This window comes from Molothrus ater, chromosome 35, assembly GCF_012460135.2.
Source record: "Molothrus ater isolate BHLD 08-10-18 breed brown headed cowbird chromosome 35, BPBGC_Mater_1.1, whole genome shotgun sequence".
Taxonomy (NCBI): domain Eukaryota; kingdom Metazoa; phylum Chordata; class Aves; order Passeriformes; family Icteridae; genus Molothrus; species Molothrus ater.
The window spans coordinates 406,851-425,475 of record NC_071662.1 but is presented as its reverse complement, the minus strand read 5'-3'; the positions used below and the strand labels follow the sequence as shown (position 1 = coordinate 425,475).

At 50.8% G+C, this 18,625-nt stretch overlaps 2 protein-coding genes across 2 annotated transcripts in view; both read left to right on the top strand.

The window, feature by feature from the left end:
- LOC118700706 (zinc finger protein 268-like) overlaps positions 1-18,625 on the top strand; it is a 260,704-nt gene that overhangs the window by 44,443 nt on the left and 197,636 nt on the right. Inside the window, 1 exon segment of the mRNA XM_036405302.1 lies at positions 6,322-6,573. Within this exon segment, the coding sequence (XP_036261195.1) occupies positions 6,322-6,573 (252 nt within the window).
- Positions 15,553-16,467, top strand: LOC118700731 (olfactory receptor 14J1-like). The gene has a single exon (XM_036405323.2). The coding sequence runs from the start codon at positions 15,553-15,555 to the stop codon at positions 16,465-16,467; it is 915 nt and encodes a 304-aa protein (XP_036261216.1).

Here is an 18,625-nt window from a genome sequence, read left to right as displayed (position 1 = left end):
AGAAGGTTGTGGTAGCAGGAAGTGGAGGAGCCAAGATGGAGGCAGGACGGTCAGGCTCAGGGGCAGCTGGAAAATTTTACATGATCCACTTCATGATTGATTTTAATTTGTTCTTTGAAGATATTTGGTCATGATCAGTGAGAATTAACTTAAAACATCCATATATGCACCTTTCTACTTTGGACATCTGGCTGCCCATTTTTCTCTTTCTCTGCCTTAAGTGGAGCAGCCACTGGAACACCCAAAATCAGTTATGGGATGTGGATGCATATTGTAAAAACACAGTGGCAAAATGGGCAATAATTGTCCTGCGTTTCCCCAAACCCAGCTGCAATCCTACACAGGTGAAACTCATTGTCCCTGTGGATCCTGGCCAAGGTCCCTCGAAGCAAAGATGAATCTGCCAGCCTAGCACAATCCAAAATCCCGGGAAGCGCTGGCCTATCCATCAGCTAACCCCAGCTGACGTGACTGAATGTCAGGGCCCCTGTTCGGGCGCCAAAGGTCACAATGAGCGTGGCTGTGAGAAACCTTTCTGGTTCCCCAACTTCAGGGCAAGGGTGGGGAAAATGAAAAGGAGCAGATGCTGGGGAAGATGAAAGAGGAAAGCCTTATAAATATGATTGCCTGGCAAAAGATTTTGAGAATATGGAAACTATAAGGGAGATTGAAATGAAAGCAAGCTTTGAGATACCAAGCCTTAGTTACTGAACAACTGGAAAACAATGGTATGGCTGGCTGAAGGTAATCTTCTTTTGATGAAACAACACCCCCTGCTTGCAGACAGGTCCAAGGGTCCGAGCAGACCCTACTAGCTCGGCAGAAGGGGTGCAAAGGGTAGTTTTTAGGGTTTGAAATGTAACACAGTATGGTAATGTAATGATCCTTATAGGCTGTATGTAAATGCTATAAGATTTGTGTCTTGTACTAGATTGGTTAGTGAAAATTAGAATATGCAGCACAGAAGAAGATTTATTGCATTGTAACAGGAACTCCCCTCCTCTTTCCGGCATCCATTTTGGGCGCCTCTTTCGAGCTCCTCTCTCGAGCCTGCTCTGAGCTGTGGCTGGCAGCTCCAAACAAGGCCCCTGCACCCACACCCTTTGCAATAAACCACAAGTTCCAAGACCTGGCTTCAGAGATCTCTCGTCTCTGTCCGTCCCAACCATCCTAACCCCCGATGCTCCTACAAGCAGGATCAATGGAGTTGCCCAAAAAGGACTTTAGTATCAGGGTGAAAAACAATAAGCATGGAGAAGTCGAGCACAGTATGAGGGGTGGGATTCAAAGACCTGAGATAAAGGTGAAGCAAGAAAATATACACTTGGGGGTAGAACACTCTAGAACAATAACCCTATAGGGAAAACAAGTAACCAATAGGGGAGGAGAACTTGGACAACTTAGTATAACAACACTAAAGACTTATGGGGGAACCCTCAAACTCACCCTAAGTTAAACTAATGATTCCCAGGGCTTGAAACTCATGCCCAGTTCTTCCAGGGTAAAATCTGGCTGACCCTGAGTTGCAGCTGGGCTAACTCCCACACCGCTGCTTTGCTCTGGCCCCTTGGGACCATGTGGCCCAACAGAGCCACAGGGATGTCCTTGGTTCCACGAGGCCCCACAGTGTCACAATGGTCCCTTGGATCCATGGTGCTCTGCAGTGTCACAAGGGCCCCTTCATTTCACAAGGCTCCCAAATGTCACATTGGTCTCCATAGGAAGGAAACCATGGAGCCCCCATGTTTCAGGAGCTGATGAACGGCAGCCACCAGAGGCCAAGGCAAGCGTGACCTGTCTGTCCTGGCAGGTTTGCTTGGAGCAACCCTTGGATATTTGAAATTATGAATGTGGAATCCTAATTTAAAACATTTGTGCCTGGAGAAGGATGATTTTTTTCATAAAAGGAAAAGCAGAGAGCCCTTTCCAGTGTTTGGAAAACAGGTGAGTTCTGGCACTCAGGAGTTAAAGACCAGCCAGACTTGTCTGTCCTGCCAGCTTTTGTCTGGCAGCAATCCTTGGATACACAGAAATTTGGAGGTGGAATCCAAATTTTGGCCATGGATACCTGGAAAAAATGGACAGTTCTTTTCCATACAAAGGAAAGCCCAGAGCCCCAGTGTTTCAGGGGCAGATGGGAGTGGCCTTCCACATTCCAAGGTCAGCCAGACCTGTCAGGTGACCCCTGGGAGACCAAGGCAGCCACACGTGTTTCATGTTCCCTTGGTTCCACAGGGCCCTGCAGTGTCACAATGGTTCTCTGGCTTCCATGATGCCCTCAGGTGTCATAATGGCCCCTTGATTACACAGGTCCTTAAGGATCCTAATGGTCTCCATGGTTCCACAAGGCCCCACAGTGTCCTAATGGTCTTTGGGTTCCATGAAGCCTCGCTGTGTCCAATGGCCCCTTGGTTCCATTGGGGCCCAGTAGTGCAACAATAATTCCCTTGGTTCCACATGGTGTCACAATGGCCCCTTCCTTCCATGAGGCCCCACAGGGTCACAATGGTTTCCATGATTCCATGGGGCCTTGCAATGCCACAATGCTCTCCATGGATCCACGGTGCCCTGCAGGATCACAACGGCCCTTTGGCTCCATGAGGCCCTGAAATGCAGCAGTCGCCTCTTGGTTCCACAAAGCCCTGCTGCTTCACACTGCCCCCTTGGGACCATGCGGCCCAGCAGAGCCACAAAGATGTCCTTGGTTCCACGAGGCCCCACAGTGTCACAGTGGCCCCTTGGATCCATGGTACCCTGCCGGGTCACAATGTTCCCCTTGGTTCCACAAGTTCCTACAGTGTAACAGGTTCCACAAGGGCCTGCAGTGTCACCATGGCCCATTGGTTCCACAATGCCCCGCAGTGTCACAATGGTCTCCATAGGAAGGAAACAAGTGAGCCCCAGTGGTGGAGTGGCAGATGAGAGGCAGTCACCAGAGGCCAAGCCTGGCCAGACTTGACTGTATGGGCAGATTTTTTCTGGTAGTAACCCTTGGATATAGAGAATTTTAGATGCAGGATTCCCATTTTGGCCATGGGTGCCTAGACAAGAAAGACAGTTCTTTCCCATAGGAATAAAAGCACAGAGCCCCAGTGCTGCACAGTCAGATGGAAAGTGGCCCTTGACATGCCAAATTCAGTGGGACCTGTCAGACAGCCCCCAGGAGGCCAAGCCAGGCAGACCTGTTCCATGTTCCATTGGCTTCTTGGGTCCTAACACTGTCACAATGGTCTCCTTGATTCCATGAGGTCTGGCAATGTCACAATGGCTTCTTGTTTTCATGAGCCCCAACAGAGTCACAAGGGTCCATTGGCCCCACGCAGCCCCACTGTGAAACAATGGCTCCTTGTTTCTATTTTAAATCAATCACAATCAAAGCCCAGTTTGATCATTGATCCCTGCTTCCATAGGGCCCATGATTTGCACAATGGTCTCCTTGATTCCATGATTCTGGGATTCCACAGTCTCACCATCGTTTCCTTGGATCTCCATTGTCACAACTGACCCATGGCTCCATGAGGTTCCGTAGTGTCACCGTGGTTGCTATCAGAGGCTGGATGAGATCCATGTCCCGAGACACCTTGGGATGCTCGGAATGCCCGTGTGGGGCCAGGGCCGGGTCAGGCCTTGGTTTGTGGTGGGACAGAGCCCCGCCCCCAGCCCTGGCCTGGCAGAGGTGCCAATCACAGAGCAGGGGCAGTGCTAACCCAGCTCTGATTGGCTGAGCTGTCAATCAATCACACACCAGCAGCTGGTGCTACCCTGGCTCTGATTGGACAAGCAACTGGCAGTCCCACCCCAGGGGCGGGGCCATGAAGGCCCAGGGGGTTAAAAGCCGGAGCACAAGGCCAGCCCAGGGTGTGGATTCTGCCTTCTGCTGGGGTTCCTCTGTTGGTGGTGCTGGAACCCCAGCAGTTGGTACCCATATGTGTGTCTTTCTATGGATCTTCTGTCTTTCTGTTGTTCTCTATTTCTTTTCCTTAAAATCCTTCTTGCCTGGCACATTTTTGGGTAACTTCACATGTTATGGGTTTAAGGATTTTAGCTTAAATGTGTATGAATCCAGGGTGCAGGAAATATTTCGCTGTCTACTCTGAGGGCTCCTGACCCCCAGAGAAACACTGCCTTTAACCTTCACCCATGGAGAGAACTTCCAGGACTTTGAGACAGATTAGAATTCACCAAAATGTGAAATGGATCAGAGGATAGTATAGTATGTCACTTGGGTGAGATATTTAGGTTTTGGGATTTTTAGTATGGTGTAGATAGGAAGAAAGATGGAGGACATGGGGTGTAGTCCCTGTCTTCTTCATCTACTCCATTTTCTGCAGTGTTGCTGGCACAGGGTGATTGGTCAAGGAAAGCACAGTGCAGAGGTTATGAGGACAGTCAAGAGATGAGTTTTTGCTAGATAAATGGAAAAAATGTATGTTTTCAGAGTTTATTGGATGAGACAACTTTAAAACACCTTGAAACCGAACATTTTGGGGCCATTTTGCAGTGCTTTTCCAGCGCACTGAGCCTGGTGCGGACAGCAATACCAAATTTTAGATAAGATAACAATAAATAAGAAACTGAAGATTGAAGAAGTCCCGTGCATCTCCTTTTACTGGCACAGAACTGGCACAGGAGGGTTTCTCCCATCCAGGGAGCCCCCAAAAAGGCCCAATGTAAAACAAACATCAATAACTGGTGCTCTGACAAGGTTTGTAAAAAGTTGCTTTTTCCATAAACTTGATTATTGAAGGGTGTTTTCTTAATTAGCAAATCATGTGAAATGTGTTGACTAAATGACCAATGAGGTCCACCTGTAGAAAACCAAGGTATAAAAGAAGAGGATTGAAAGTTTCCAAGAGTTCCTCCAGAGAGGACCACAACCTCCTCAGAGGAGGGAACCATGCTGTTGTCAAAGGTACTTGGGGTCAGAAAATAGTGCCTAAACCCACTCTGTCAAAATATTGTCACATTCTGGTTAAGAAAATTCTGAGAGATACCTCTGTCGCAATTAAGGTGGTAACAAGATCAAATCCAAGGTGGATTTTATTGAATAATAAATGTGAGGTAGAGAGAGAAATGGAAAGAAAGAGAAAAGGGGGGGAGAGCAAAGGAGTGACAGGGACAGAGACCTCTCCTGGGGCAGGGCAAGTGTGACATTGTCCCCTGTGTGCGTGGCCTTCCCGGGGTGGGGGTTTTACACCTGAGCCAGTTTGGGTAAGGGGGCTGGTGTTCACCCCCTGAGTAGGGATTCCCCCACTGTTTCAGGTTGCAGTGTAAGATGGAACCAAATGCATGTTTTCAATCCCCATCCTCATCAGCTGCTATAAACAGGTGGGGCAGTGTTCTTCATCTCTTCCATGACTCAGCCCTGATAATGCCCTCCAGGGGAGATATCTTCTGTGAATGGGCCATTGTGTGTCACTGCAGGACTGATAAAATTCCATCCTCCCATTGTGGGATGCTCTGCCCAGGGGGAGGATCCAAGCATTCCTACCTGGATATAAGCTGAGGCTGGCAACACCAGGAGCAGCTTGCCTACTGGATTCCCAGAGGACAAGAGCTCCAGAACCAGCCCTGGACCTCCAGAGGAAGACCAGACCCTTCTACAGGATCACTGCTTGGACAGAATCACGTTCATCACTCCCACAGGACTGCAGCCACCATTTAATGGGACTGCTGCCACCACCCTGACCAGCAGGGTGTCAGGTTATATCCTGACTCTGTCAATTTAAGGCAGTGTTTCTGTATCATTGCCTTGATCTAAATTTTCTTATTAAATTGTAATTCTGGTTTAGACTCTCCCTCAGGTTTGCCTTCAAACCAGAACAAAAGACAATGTGTGCACCCTTTGTTTTCTTCCCAAAACAGGATTTCCTATTCCCAAACCTTGACTCAATGGAGTAGGAGGCTGCAAGGAAGAGGAAGGAGCCCTGGGATAGCCAGGCAGGTGAGGAGGAAGTCAGTGCCCCTTTCCCCCTCTCTCCTGCTCCATCTCCCAGCCCAGCACAGCCCCCGGCTACAGGACAACCCTGCTGCCAACCCCGTCCTGCTGGGGATGCTCTGGGGGGATCTCCTTCCCCTTCCCTCTGGCACGGAGGCAAATCCCATCCTCTCCTTGTCCTTCCTCCCCCAGAGAAGAAGCTGAGGATGGAGACCAGGGAGGACAAATCCCCACAGCAGAACCTCGTGGAAGAGGCCATTTTAAGTGGCTCCACAGTGCAGAATTCCAACGTGGAGGAAAATCCCAGAGATCCCACAGGAAGAGGGGCTGCAAACCCAGCCCAGTGTGCTCTGGGGGGGAAAGACCCACCCTGAGCAAGGAAGGTGGAGAGAGCTTCAGCCAGAGCTCAGAGCTGGTGGCCCAGGAGCAGCTTCACAATGGGGAGAAGCCCCACAAGTGCTTGGAGTGTGGGAAGATCTTCAGGCAGAGCAGCACCCTGATCAGCCACCAGATGATCCACACTGGGGAATGGCCCTACGAGTGTGGGGAGTGTGGGAAGGGCTTCAGCTGCAGCTCTGCCCTCGTCACCCACCAACGCATCCACACTGGGGAGAGGCCCTACGAGTGTCCCCAGTGTGGGAAGAGCTTCACCAGCAGCTCTCACTTGACCAGACACCAACGGAGCCACCAGTAAGGAAAGCCCTGCAAATGCCTCGATTGCAGTAACAGCTTCATGCACCATTCCAGCTTCATCCCCCATGGCAGAAGCCACATTGGGAAGAGCCCTGGTGATCCATGTTCCCCGTGATCCATGCTGGGAAGACACCTGTCCCTTCTCCTGCCCCTGCCAATGACATGATGTGGGATGGAAGAGCATGAGGGTCTGGCCATGGCCGTGTCATTACATTCACTTCCACCTCAGAACATTGCCGGGGCAGGGAAGGGACTCTCTCTCTCTCTCTCTCCCTGAGGAGAAGGGTGTCCTTTCCAGGCAGGGGAAATTGTGGCCAGGCAGACCTAGTGAGTTGTGTTTTTATTTTCCCTGTAAACAGTTTTATTTATCCCTTCTGTTATCAATATTGTTTCTGTTCCTTTTGCTCCTTATCTCGTTGCTGTTCCCAATAAATTGTTCGTATCCCAGCCCGGGATCTTTGCCTTTTGTGCTTTCCATGGGAGGCGGGAGGGCAGCGAGGGCAGCGCGGTTTTAGTGGGAGCAGGAAATTGGGGAATCCCATTCCTGAAGCCCGGCCCGTGGAAACCGAGCATCCCAGCCGGTGCCAGCCCTGGTGGCCATGGCAGCAGCCTTGGGAGCGGGTCCCTGGCTGGGGCTGTGGGAACCTCTTCCCTCTGGTGCCCAGGGACAGGAGTGGAGGGAGCGGCTGCAGCTGAGTCGGGGCAGGCTCAGGTTGGATGTCAGGAAAAGGTTTTTGCCCAGAGGCTGCTGGGGCCCTGGCCAGGCTCTCCAGGGAAGGGTCCCAGCTCCAGGGCTCTCTGAGCTGCAGCAGCGTTTGGCCAGCGCTGCCAGGCCCAGGCTGGCATTGTTGGCGTGTCCTGTGCAGGGCCAGCAGTTGGACTGGAGGATCCTGATGGGTCCCTCCCAGCTCAGCCAATTCTGTGCTTCTGGGATCCCATCAGCCTGGGGATGGGGCTGCCAATGGTTGCCATGGCAACGGGCTCTGGCTGCAGGCCTGAGCTGGTGTCCATGGCAACCAGCCCTGGATGGGGTCTCCATGGAGCTGCCAAGGGACTGAGCATAGCAACAGGGGGCTGGTGATGGTTGCCATGGAAACTAAGCATAGCAACAGGGGGCTGGGGATGGTTGTCATGGAAACTGACCATAGCAACAGGGGGCTGGGGATGGTTGCCTGCTAAGGATCACATTTGTCACAGGCCCCCAGAGGGGTTCCATGGGGACTTTCCAAGAGTCTCCAGGCTGTTCCAGAGCTGGAATGTCACAGGCAGAGACAGGGGCTCCATGGAGACCTCCCAGGGCTTTCTGGGGATGGTAAAGAGCCCTGTGGTCAGAGGCAGTCACAGCCATTCCATGGTGACATCCCAGGGCACCTTGGGCTGCAAAGGCACCCATCTGTCACAGGCACTCATGGGGGCTCCACGGTGACATCCCAGGAGTTCCCAGGCTGCCAAAGAGCCGGGATGGCCCAGACACTCACAGGGGTTCCTGCCATGGGCACAGTGGGAGCTTCAGGCAAAGTTTATTAGAGAAGCTCCTGTTGGGTCACAAGGTGCAGAAAGGATCCCCAATAGCCCCCACAGATCCCCAAATGTCACCGTTGAATCAGAGATGACACAGACTCAGATCAGTAGGCTAAGGGCTAAAACCCACTGATTTTTGCAATCCTCTTCTTTTATATCTTGATTTGCTACAGGTAGACCTCATTGGTCATTTCATCAACACATTTCACATGACTGGCCAACTAAGACAACACCCTTCAGTAAACAACTAGATGGAAAAGAGCCAACCTATTACAAACATTTTCAGGGCAACAGTTATTGATGTTTGTTTTATGTTGGGCCTTTCTGGGGGCTCCCTGGATGGGGGAAACCCTCTGTAGCAGTTCTGTGCCAGGTATAAGGACACGCACGGGACTTTTTCAGTCTTCAGCTTCTTGTTTATGGTTATCTTATCTAAAGTTTTGCATTGCTGTCCACACCAGGCTCAGCACGCTGGGGAAACACCTCAAAATGGCCCTAAAATGTACAGTTTCAAGATCTTTTAAAGTTTTCTCATCCAATTAATTCTTAAAACATACATTATTTCTACTTATCGACCAATAACTCATCGCTTGACTGTCCACATAACCTCTGCACTGTGCTTTCCTTGACCAATGACCCTGTGCCACCAACACTGCAGAAAATGGAGTCGATGAAGGAGACAGGGACTACACCCCAATTCCTCCATCTTGCTTTCTATCTACACCATACTAAAAATCCCAAAAACTAAATTTCTCACCCAAGTGACATGTTGTACTACCCTCTAATCTATTTCACACTTTGGTAAATTCTAATCTGTCTCAAAGTCTTGGAAGACCTCTCCATTGGTGAAGGTTAAAGGCAGTGTTTCTCTGGGGGTCAGGATTCCTCAGAGCAGACAGAGAAATATTCCCGGTACCTTGGATTCCCACACTAATAACCTAAAAAACTTTAAAGATTTAAAGTTACCCAAAAATGATGCAGGTAAGTAGGATTAGAAGGAGAAGAAATAGAGAACAACAGAAAGACAGAAGATCCATAGAAAGACACGCACATAGCCACCAACAGCTCAGGTTCCAGCATCACCAACAGAGGAACCCCAGGAGAAGGCAGGATCCAGACCCTGGGTGGGCCTCGTGCTCCGGCTTTTAACCCCCTGGGCCTTCATGGCCCCGCCCCTGGGGTGGGACTGCCAGTTGCTTGTCCAATCAGAGACAGGATAGATGCATCTGGTAGTGTGTGATTGATCGACAGCTGGGCCAATCAGAGCTGCATTAGCACCGCCTCTGCTGTGTGATTGACAGCTCTGCCAGGGGAGGGGGAGGGGCTCTGTCCCACCACAAACCAAGGCCTGACCCGGCCCTGGCCCCACATGGGACAGGTCTGCCTGGTTTGGCCTCCTGGGGGCTGTCTGACAGGTCCCACTGAATTTGACATGTCAAGGCCACTTCCCATCTGACCACGAAGCACTGGGGCTCTGTGCTTTTATTCCTGTGGGAAAGAACTGTCTTTCTTGTCTAGGCACCCATGGCCAAAATTGGGATTCTGCATCTAAAATTCTCTATATCCAAGGGTCACTCCCAGAAAAAATCTGCCCATACAGTCAAGTCTGGCTAGACTTGGCCTCTGGTGACTGCCTCTCACCTGCCCCTGCACCACTGGGGCTCATTTGTTTCCTTCCTATGGAGACCATTGTGACACTGCGGGGCATTGTGGAACCAATGGGCCATGGTGACACTGCAGGCCCTTGTGGAACCTGTTACACTGTAGGAACTTGTGGAACCAAGGGGAACATTGTGACCCGGCAGGGTACCATGGAAGCAAGGGGCCACTGTGACACTGTGGGGCCTCATGGAACCAAGAACATCTTTCTGTTCTCGTGGAACCAAGAACATGTGGCTCTGTTGGGCCGCATGGTCCCAAGGGGCCAGTGTGAAGCAGCAGGGCTTTGTGGAACCAAGAGGCCATTGCTGCATTTCAGGGCCTCGTGGAGCCAAAGGGCCGTTGTGATCCTGCAGGGCACCGTGGATCCATGGAGAGCATTGTGGCATTGCAAGGCCCCATGGAACCATGGAGACCATTGTGACCCTGTGGGGCCTCATGGAAGGAAGGGGCCATTGTGACACTATGGGAACTTGTGGAACCAAGGGAATCATTGTTGCACTACTGGGCCCCAATGGAACCAAGGGGCCATTGGACACAGCCAGGCTTCATGGAACCGAAAGGCCATTAGGACACTGTGGGGCCTTGTGGAACCATGGAGACCATTAGGATCCTTAAGGACCTGTGTAATCAAGGGGCCATTATGACACCTGAGGGCATCATGGGAGCAAGGAGCCATTGTGACACTGCAGGGCCCTGTGGAACTAAGGGAACATGAAACAGGTGTGGCTGCCTTGGCCTCCCAGGGGTCACCTGACAGGTCTGGCTGACCTTGGAATGTGGAAGGCTGCTCCCACCTGCCCCTGAAACACTGGTGCTCTGGGCTTTCCTTTGTATGGAAAAGAACTGTCCATCTTTCAAGGCATCCATGGCCAAAATTAGGATTCCACCTCCAAATTTCTGTGTATCCAAGGATTGCTCCCAGACAAAAGTTGCCAGGACAGACAGGTCTGGCTGATCTTTAACTCCTGAGTGCCAGAACTCACCTGTTTTCCAAACACTGGAAAGGGCTCTCTGCTTTTTTTGTATGGAAATAATCATCCTTCTCCAGGCACAAATGTTTTAAATTAGGATTCCACATTCATAATTTCAAATATCCAAGGGTTGCTCCAAGCAAACCTGCCAGGACAGACAGGTCACGCTTGCCTTGGCCTCTGGTGGTTGCTGTTCATCAGCTCCTGAAACATGGGGGCTCCGTAGTTTCCTTCCTATGGAGACCAATGTGACATTGGGAGCCTTGTGAAATGCAGGGGCCATTGTGACACTGCAGAGCACCATGGATCCAAGGGACCATTGTGACACTGTGGGGCCTCGTGGAACCAAGGACATCATTGTGGCTCTGTTGGGCCACATGGTCCCAAGGGGCCAGAGCAAAGCAGCGGTGTGGGAGTTAGCCCAGCTGTAACTCAGAGTCAGACAGACTTTACCCCAAAAGAATTTGGCATGAGTTTCAAGCCCTGGGAATCATTCGTTTAACTTAGGGTGAGCTTGAAAAGTCTCCAAGAAGCCTTTAGTATTGTTATGCTAATTTGTCCAAGTTCTCCTCCCCTATTGGTTACTTGTTTCCCCTATAGGGTTATTGTTCTAGAGTGTTCTACCCCCAAGTGTACATGTTGTTGCTCCCCTTTGTCTTGGGTCTTTGGATACTGCCCCTCATACTGTTCTTGACTTCTCCATGTTTATTGTTTTTCACCCTGTTATTAAAGTTCCTTTTAAACAATTTCTTTGATCCTGCTCCTTTTCATTTCCGTCACCCTCGCCCTGAAGTCAGGGAACCAGAGAGGTTTTTCACAGCCACCTTCATTGTGACCGTTGGCGCCCAAACAGGGACCATTCACGGCTCCCTGTGTCAGTCACGTCAGCTGGGGTTAGCTGATGGATAGGCCAGTGCTCCCCGGGATTTTGGATTGTGCCAGGCCCGGCAGATTCATCGTTGCTTCGAGGGACCTTGCCCAGCATTGGCAGGGAAACGACGGTTTCACCTGCATAGGATTGCAGGTGGGTTTGGGGAAATGCAAGACATTTATTGCCCATTTTGCCACTGTGTTTTACAATATGCACCCATGTCCCATAATTGACTTGGGGTGGCTCTTCCCCATAAGGTGGAGAAAGAGAAAAATGGGCAGCCAGATGTCCATAGTAGAAAGGAGCGTATATGGGTGCTTTGATTCTCACTGATCATGACATAATATTTTCAAAGAATGAATTAAAATCAATCATGAGGTGGATCATTAAAAATTTTCCAGACGCCTCTGCTGACGAAATCCATACCATTGAATTTTGGGACTCAGTGGGAGTTAAATTGTACAACCTTTCGATCAAAAGCGACCCCATTGCATCCCACATGCTCCCCATCTTCCACAGCATCCTTGAGACCCTTCACCAGCAAGCAGTGTGTTGAAAACTCAATCCGTTGGTCACTCCTAACTTGGCACCTCCCCTCAAACCTGCCTTTCTCAGACCGTCCACGATGGTCCAAGATGGCAATGGCCATGCTGTCTTGGAGCATCATGGCCTGGAGACTCAATATGGAAGGAGCCTGAATGTGGCTCGGGAACCCAACCATCCTCCCTCCATCTTGGCTCGTCCACTTCCTGCTACCACAGCCTTCTCTTCCGCCCTGAATGAACCTCCAGACTCCACCCCCACAACTGTGGGTCATGCCCCCACTGTCAATCATCCTCTCCACCCTGCGCCACGCCACCAGTTAAGGAAGGAGACTGGAAAATAAGCTTGAAACTCCTCATTGCCCTGGTATGGTATGGAAGAAGGGGGAAGAATCCCAGGTGTCAGCCATTGGTTTACAGGGAAATCAAGGATCTGTGTAGGGCAGCTAAAGACCATAGGAGGGACTTACCTTGTTTTAATGGCCTAATGAGGGCCATGTTTACAGCACATGTCTTAACCCCCTATGATTTAAAATATATTATGACCATGTTGTTGTCACCTACAGAATACACCCTGTGAAAAGGGGAATGGAAGTGTTTACTAAATCAATTAATAGCAGACTATGCTAATAATGAGGCAAGGGTGGAATTGACAATCAACCATCCAGCTGGAGAAGGACAACACAGCCTACCAGATGATCAAGCAGCAGGTATCCCCAGAGAAGTATTGGATGATATCAAAGAGATGGCTTTGAAAGCTTTAATCCAGGTATCGGATGGTAGCATCCCCAATTTGGACTACCTTGGGTGGCTGCAGCTAAAGCTTTAGGGCAATCAGACCATCCTGGGTGCCTGTTAAGTAAGCAAACCAATGCTGCCTCCCTCACATTGAGTGGCTGCTCTCAGACACAGAGACCATCAGACACGCCACCTTGCAGAACAGCGATAGAGTTTTTACTCTGGGCACATGGGCATGGCTGTGTAGACTCTGAGGGCATGTACTGCATGAACCTCTCCAGCCACAGCAAGTCAATCCACAAGAGCATTCAGGTACTGAAGGAAGGCTTCAAGAAGCTTCAAGTGGAAAACAAAGACTGGGTCAATAAACTCTTCCAATCCAAGGGATTGAAGGGATGGATTATGTCTGGCTAGAACAGGACTATTAATTATCTTAGTGGTTGTTATTGTATTGTTAATTGTCCCATGTTTGTCTGAATGCTTTTAGAAAGTCTTACAAAATTCTTTCAGTTCCATCTTTCTTGTAAAACAGAAAGGGGTAAGATAGCCAACACAGGATCCTCATGGACTCCTTGGAGGAGAGAATTGGAGGCCAGGATGGCCCAAAAACCTCTCAGAGACTCAATGTGGGAAGGAAAATCCTTAAAAGTATCTAAAAGTATTCTTAAATCCATAAACTACCTTAAAAACCTTGAGTATCTGAAAGTATCAATGAGCCCCACTGAATGTCAGTACAAAGCTCTCCAGGGACTCATTAAAGCAGATAATTGGGGCCATGATTGCACAAACCTCTCACAGAGTCTGTATCAAAATGGAAACACCAAGTACCTTCAAATAACTGAAGTACCTTCAACCATTAATGAGCCCACTGAGTGTTGTTACTGACAAAGCCTCTCCAGGGACTAATTACAGCAGATAATTGGAGGCCATGATTGCACAAACCTCTCAGAGACTCCAAGGCAGAAGACAAACCCCAAGTCCTTTGAAAAACCTGCAGTCCCTGCAGGGAGCATGAAGGAGCCCCCAGGGCCATTGCTGAGCAAGGCTCCCCAGGGACTCCTTGCAGCAGATCCTTGAGGCCACTGGGATGTGGGCTAGGGGGGGGATGCTGAGGGCAGCACAAGGGGCTGACAGTGCCCAGCCTGGCTGGGGCTGTGCCAGGAGGCCCCAGGGCCTCAGGACAAGGTGTCTCCTCCCAGCCCTTGCTGGCACAGACCCTGCTGTGCCCCAGGGCACCAAGACTTGGCTTCTCTTTGTCCCCACCTGTCATCACTGCCTGCAGTTCTCTGCTCTGCCTGGGGCCTGGGGACACTTGCTCAGTTGTGTCCCTCTCTGGGACCCATTAAAAGTCCAAGAAAGTTTGGAGTTGGATTCTGCCTTGGAGTTCTGGAGAGGTTTCTTCAGCTCCCTCTCAGGGACTGATGTTCAGGGCCTGAGCACAAAGGCCCAGAGGCTGATTAAAGTCCTTGTGCTGTGTCTGTGCTGCTGAGCTGGGCTGCGCTCCTGGCACAGAGGCAGCTCCTGGTCACCAAGAAGAGCTTCAAAAGCACATTTCTGTGGATGAGCAGCTCTTCTGCCAGCCCAGCAGGGCTGGGGCGCTGCCTGCAGCCAGCCCGGGCACAGCACAGAGGCCCAGAGAGCTTCAATCAGTCAGGGCTGGGAAGGGGCTGAGAAGTGCCTGGGGCACAATCACTGCCAGCCCTTGGCACAGGAACCTCTGGCTGCAGGACAGTGCAGCTGCAGCTCCTGGAGCCATCTCCTCAAGCTGGAACATGCCAATGCCTGCAGAGCCTGTGAGTACATTCTCTGCTTGTCTCTTGTGCAGAGCAGCCAGGGGTGCCCAGGGCTGTCCTGCAGAGCAGGGTCCTGCAGCCCAGGGCGCTGTGCTGGGGCAGGGACTCTGCTGCCTGCCAGGGACAGCTCTCAGCCAGCCCTGGCAGCTGCTCCCAGCACTGGGGGACAAGATCTGGGTGGCAGGAGACAGCTGGTGAGGCTTGGAAGTGTTCTCCTTGTGTGGGGAGGATGCTGCATTGTTGAGGACTGCTCCCAGCATGGCATTTAACTGCAGAACATTTCCAAGTAGATTATACAGGGAGCACAGCAAAGCCCAGGCCGAAGAAAAGGGAAAATCCTGCTTTTTTAATCTATTGCTCTGGGTTGCCTGGATGGGAAATTGCACATAGATATTCATTTCTCAGTTCAGGCTAAGAAAAATAAAAATAGATTTTCTCTCATATCTGAATAAATTCAGCAGTGACAGAAATCAGCCCTTAGATGCAGCCTCAGAGCCGCTTTTCCAGCCTCCTCAGGGTTGCTCTGACGTTGCCATCAGAGCCTGCAGAGCCAGAGCTGCCCCTGGGCAGTGCCAGAGCTGGGAGGGCTCTGCAGGGCAGAGCTGAGCCCCCAGGGCTGGGCTGGGCTCTGGCAGCACTGGCAGGGCCCAGCCCTGGGCACAGGGAAGCAGCTGCTGGCAGGGACAGCTCCAGGCAGCAGAGCCCTGGGCAGGCAGTGGGGGGAAAGTGCCCCCAGCCTGTGCTGGGATATTTCAAGTCTTCTCCAAACCAAACTATTCCATGTTTATGTTTTTTACAGATCCCTATGCCAAAGCACCCACAAATGTCCAACAGCAGCTCCATCAGGCACTTCCTCCTGCTGGCATTGGCAGACACGCGGCAGCTGCAGCTCCTGCACTTCTGCCTCTTGCTGGGCATCTCCCTGGCTGCCCTCCTGGGCAACGGCCTCATCATCAGCGCCATAGCCTGCGGCCACCACCTGCACACGCCCATGTTCTTCTTCCTGCTCAACCTGGCCCTCATTGACCTGGGCTCCATCTGCACCACTGTCCCCAAAGCCATGCACAATTCCCTCTGGGACACCAGGAACATCTCCTACACTGGATGTGCTGCACAAGTATTTTTCTTTCTCTTCTTTATCGCAACAGAGTTTTCCCTCCTGACCATCATGTGCTACGACCGCTACGTGTCCATCTGCAAACCCCTGCACTACGGGACCCTCCTGGGCAGCAGAGCTTGTGCCCACATGGCAGCAGCTGCCTGGGCCAGTGCCTTTCTCTATTCACTGCTGCACACGGCCAATACATTTTCCCTGCCCCTGTGCCATGGCAATGCCCTGGGCCAGTTCTTCTGTGAAATCCCTCAGATCCTCAAGCTCTCCTGCTCCAAATCCCAACTCAGGGAATTTGGGCTCATTGTTGTTAGTGTCTGCTTCTGTTTTGGCTGTTTTGTGTTCATTGTTTTCTCCTACGTGCAGATCTTCCAGGCTGTGCTGAGGATCCCCTCTGAGCAGGGACGGCACAAAGCCTTTTCCACCTGCCTCCCTCACCTAGCCGTGCTCTCTCTGTTCCTCAGCACTGCAGCATTTGCTCACCTGAAGCCCCCCTCCATGTCCTCCCCATCCCTGGATCTGGCCCTGTCAGTTCTGTACTCGGTGGTGCCTCCAGCCCTGAACCCCCTCATCTACAGCCTGAGGAACCAGGAGCTCAAGGCTGCAGTGTGGAGACTGATGACTTGATGGTTTTGGAAACATTAAACTGCTGGCCAATTTCTTCAAATCACTTGTAATAAAAGTTGTTTTTGATACTTCTTGTTGGTTTCATTTTGGAGGTTCTTTTTCTTTGTTTTACTTTATTAATCTTTTCTGATACTGTTAGATTGGATGTGACCTACACACACGTGATTAGGGTCAAAGAAGAAAATGTTTTTATATTTCATGTTCTCTAGTTTATATACTTTTAAGAAAACATCATTTTAAGTCATTAATTATATCACAATAACTTATTATATTCATTAGAACAAAGCTATGAGTATCAATATATTTGGCAAAAGTTTTACAGAAAATTAATAAGCTATGCATACAAATTTACTTATGCATCTAGTCTACCTAACAAAAATTTACATGTATCTCTTCTAATCTATTTCCATGCTAATGCTTTGTCTCCTTTCTTGCTATGGATACACTCTAAAATCATCAATTGTTATTTCATCTTATACCTCAGCTTTGCTTGTAAGTTAGCTGTCAAGCCCGACTCTATCGTCCACGGAGAAATGTCATTGTTTCTGCCATTTCCCCTTTTGTTTGTCTCCACCTTTCCTGTGATCACAGACTGTGTCACTGAGGGGCTGTGCTCTCGGTGGCTTTAAAGGAACTAAAGGATGTCCCAGCAGAGTTTTCTGCAGAGATGCCCTTTTGTTGCCTTCTCTGGAGCTGCAGCAGCAATGTCTGTGTGCAGAGCTGGGGCAGATCAGTGCTGGCCCAGCAGCTGTGCCCAGCAGCAGCAGCAGCAGCACTTGGTGTTGCCAGTGCTGCTGCCGTGGCCCTGCCCCGCTGCCCTGGTGGCCCTGGTGTTGCTGCAGGGCCTGAGTGCTCTCGGGGCCGGGCACAGCCCTGGGGGTGGCAGTGCTGGGGCTGCAACAGGGACAGGCCATGTAATATAAATCACCTTTGATAATTCTTTTGGGTTTGGTTGTGGGTTTGTTCTTTTTTCCCCCCATGTTTCAGTTTTTTAATATTGTCCACAAAGAAAAGCCATTGGTTTTGCCATTTACCATTTTGTTTCTCTCCATCTTCCCCATGGCAACAGACTGTGTCAGTGAGGGGCTGCACTCCGTGTGGTTTTAAAGGAAGAAAAGGACCTCCCAGCAAAGTTTTTTCCAGAGATCCCCTTGTGTTCCCTTCTCTGGAGCTGCACAGCAATGTCTGTGTGCAGAGCTGGGGGCAGATCAGTGCTGGCACATAAGCTTTGCTCCTGCTGGCCACACCATTCCTGATCCAGGCCAGGAGCCATTGGCCTTCTTGGCCACCTGGGCACACTGCTGCCTCATGTCCAGCCTGCTGTCCATCAGTCCCTGCAGGTCCCTTTCTGCCTGGCTGCTCTCCAGCCACTCTGTCCCCAGCCTGTAGTGCTGCAGGGGTTGTTGTGGCCAAAGTGCAGGGCCCGGCACTTGGACTTGTTAAAGCTCACCGTGTTGGATTCATCCTACCAAGGTTCCTGTGCAGACCACTCCTCTGTTCCCTCAGATCAACACTCACATCCAGCTTGGTGACATCTGCAAAGATGTCCTTGGTTCCATGGAGCCCCTCAGTGTCACAATGGCCTCCTGGTTACACCAGGCCCTGCACTGTCACACTGGTCTCCTTGGGTCCATGAGACCATGCAGAGCAACAATGGTCTCCTTGGTTCCATGGGTCCCCAAAATGTAACAATGGACTCCTTGGTTCCATAGGGCTTCACAGTGCCACAATGTTCTCGCTGGTGCCGCAGTTCCACCGTGGCCCCTTGGTTCCACGGGGCCCCAGGGTGTCACAATGGCCCCAGAGTGTCCCAATCATCACAGAATGACAGAATCAAATAGGCTGGAAAAGACCTTTGGGATCATCAAGTCCAACCAATGCCCTAATACTGCCTTGTCACCCAGACCATGCCACTGAGTGCCACTGGAGAGGGACAGTGACTCTGCCACCTCCCCCCTGGCCAGCCCATTCCAGTTCCCACTCACCCTTTCTGTGAAGAACTCCTTCCTATTGTCCAGCCTGAGCCTCCCCTGGTGCAGCTTGAGGCTGTGTCTTCTTGTCCTGCCCTCCAGCAGATCCACACTCACACTCAGCTTGGTGCCATCTGCAATTTGTGAATGCTGCACTCGATCCCCTCACCCAGATCATCAGTGAAGAT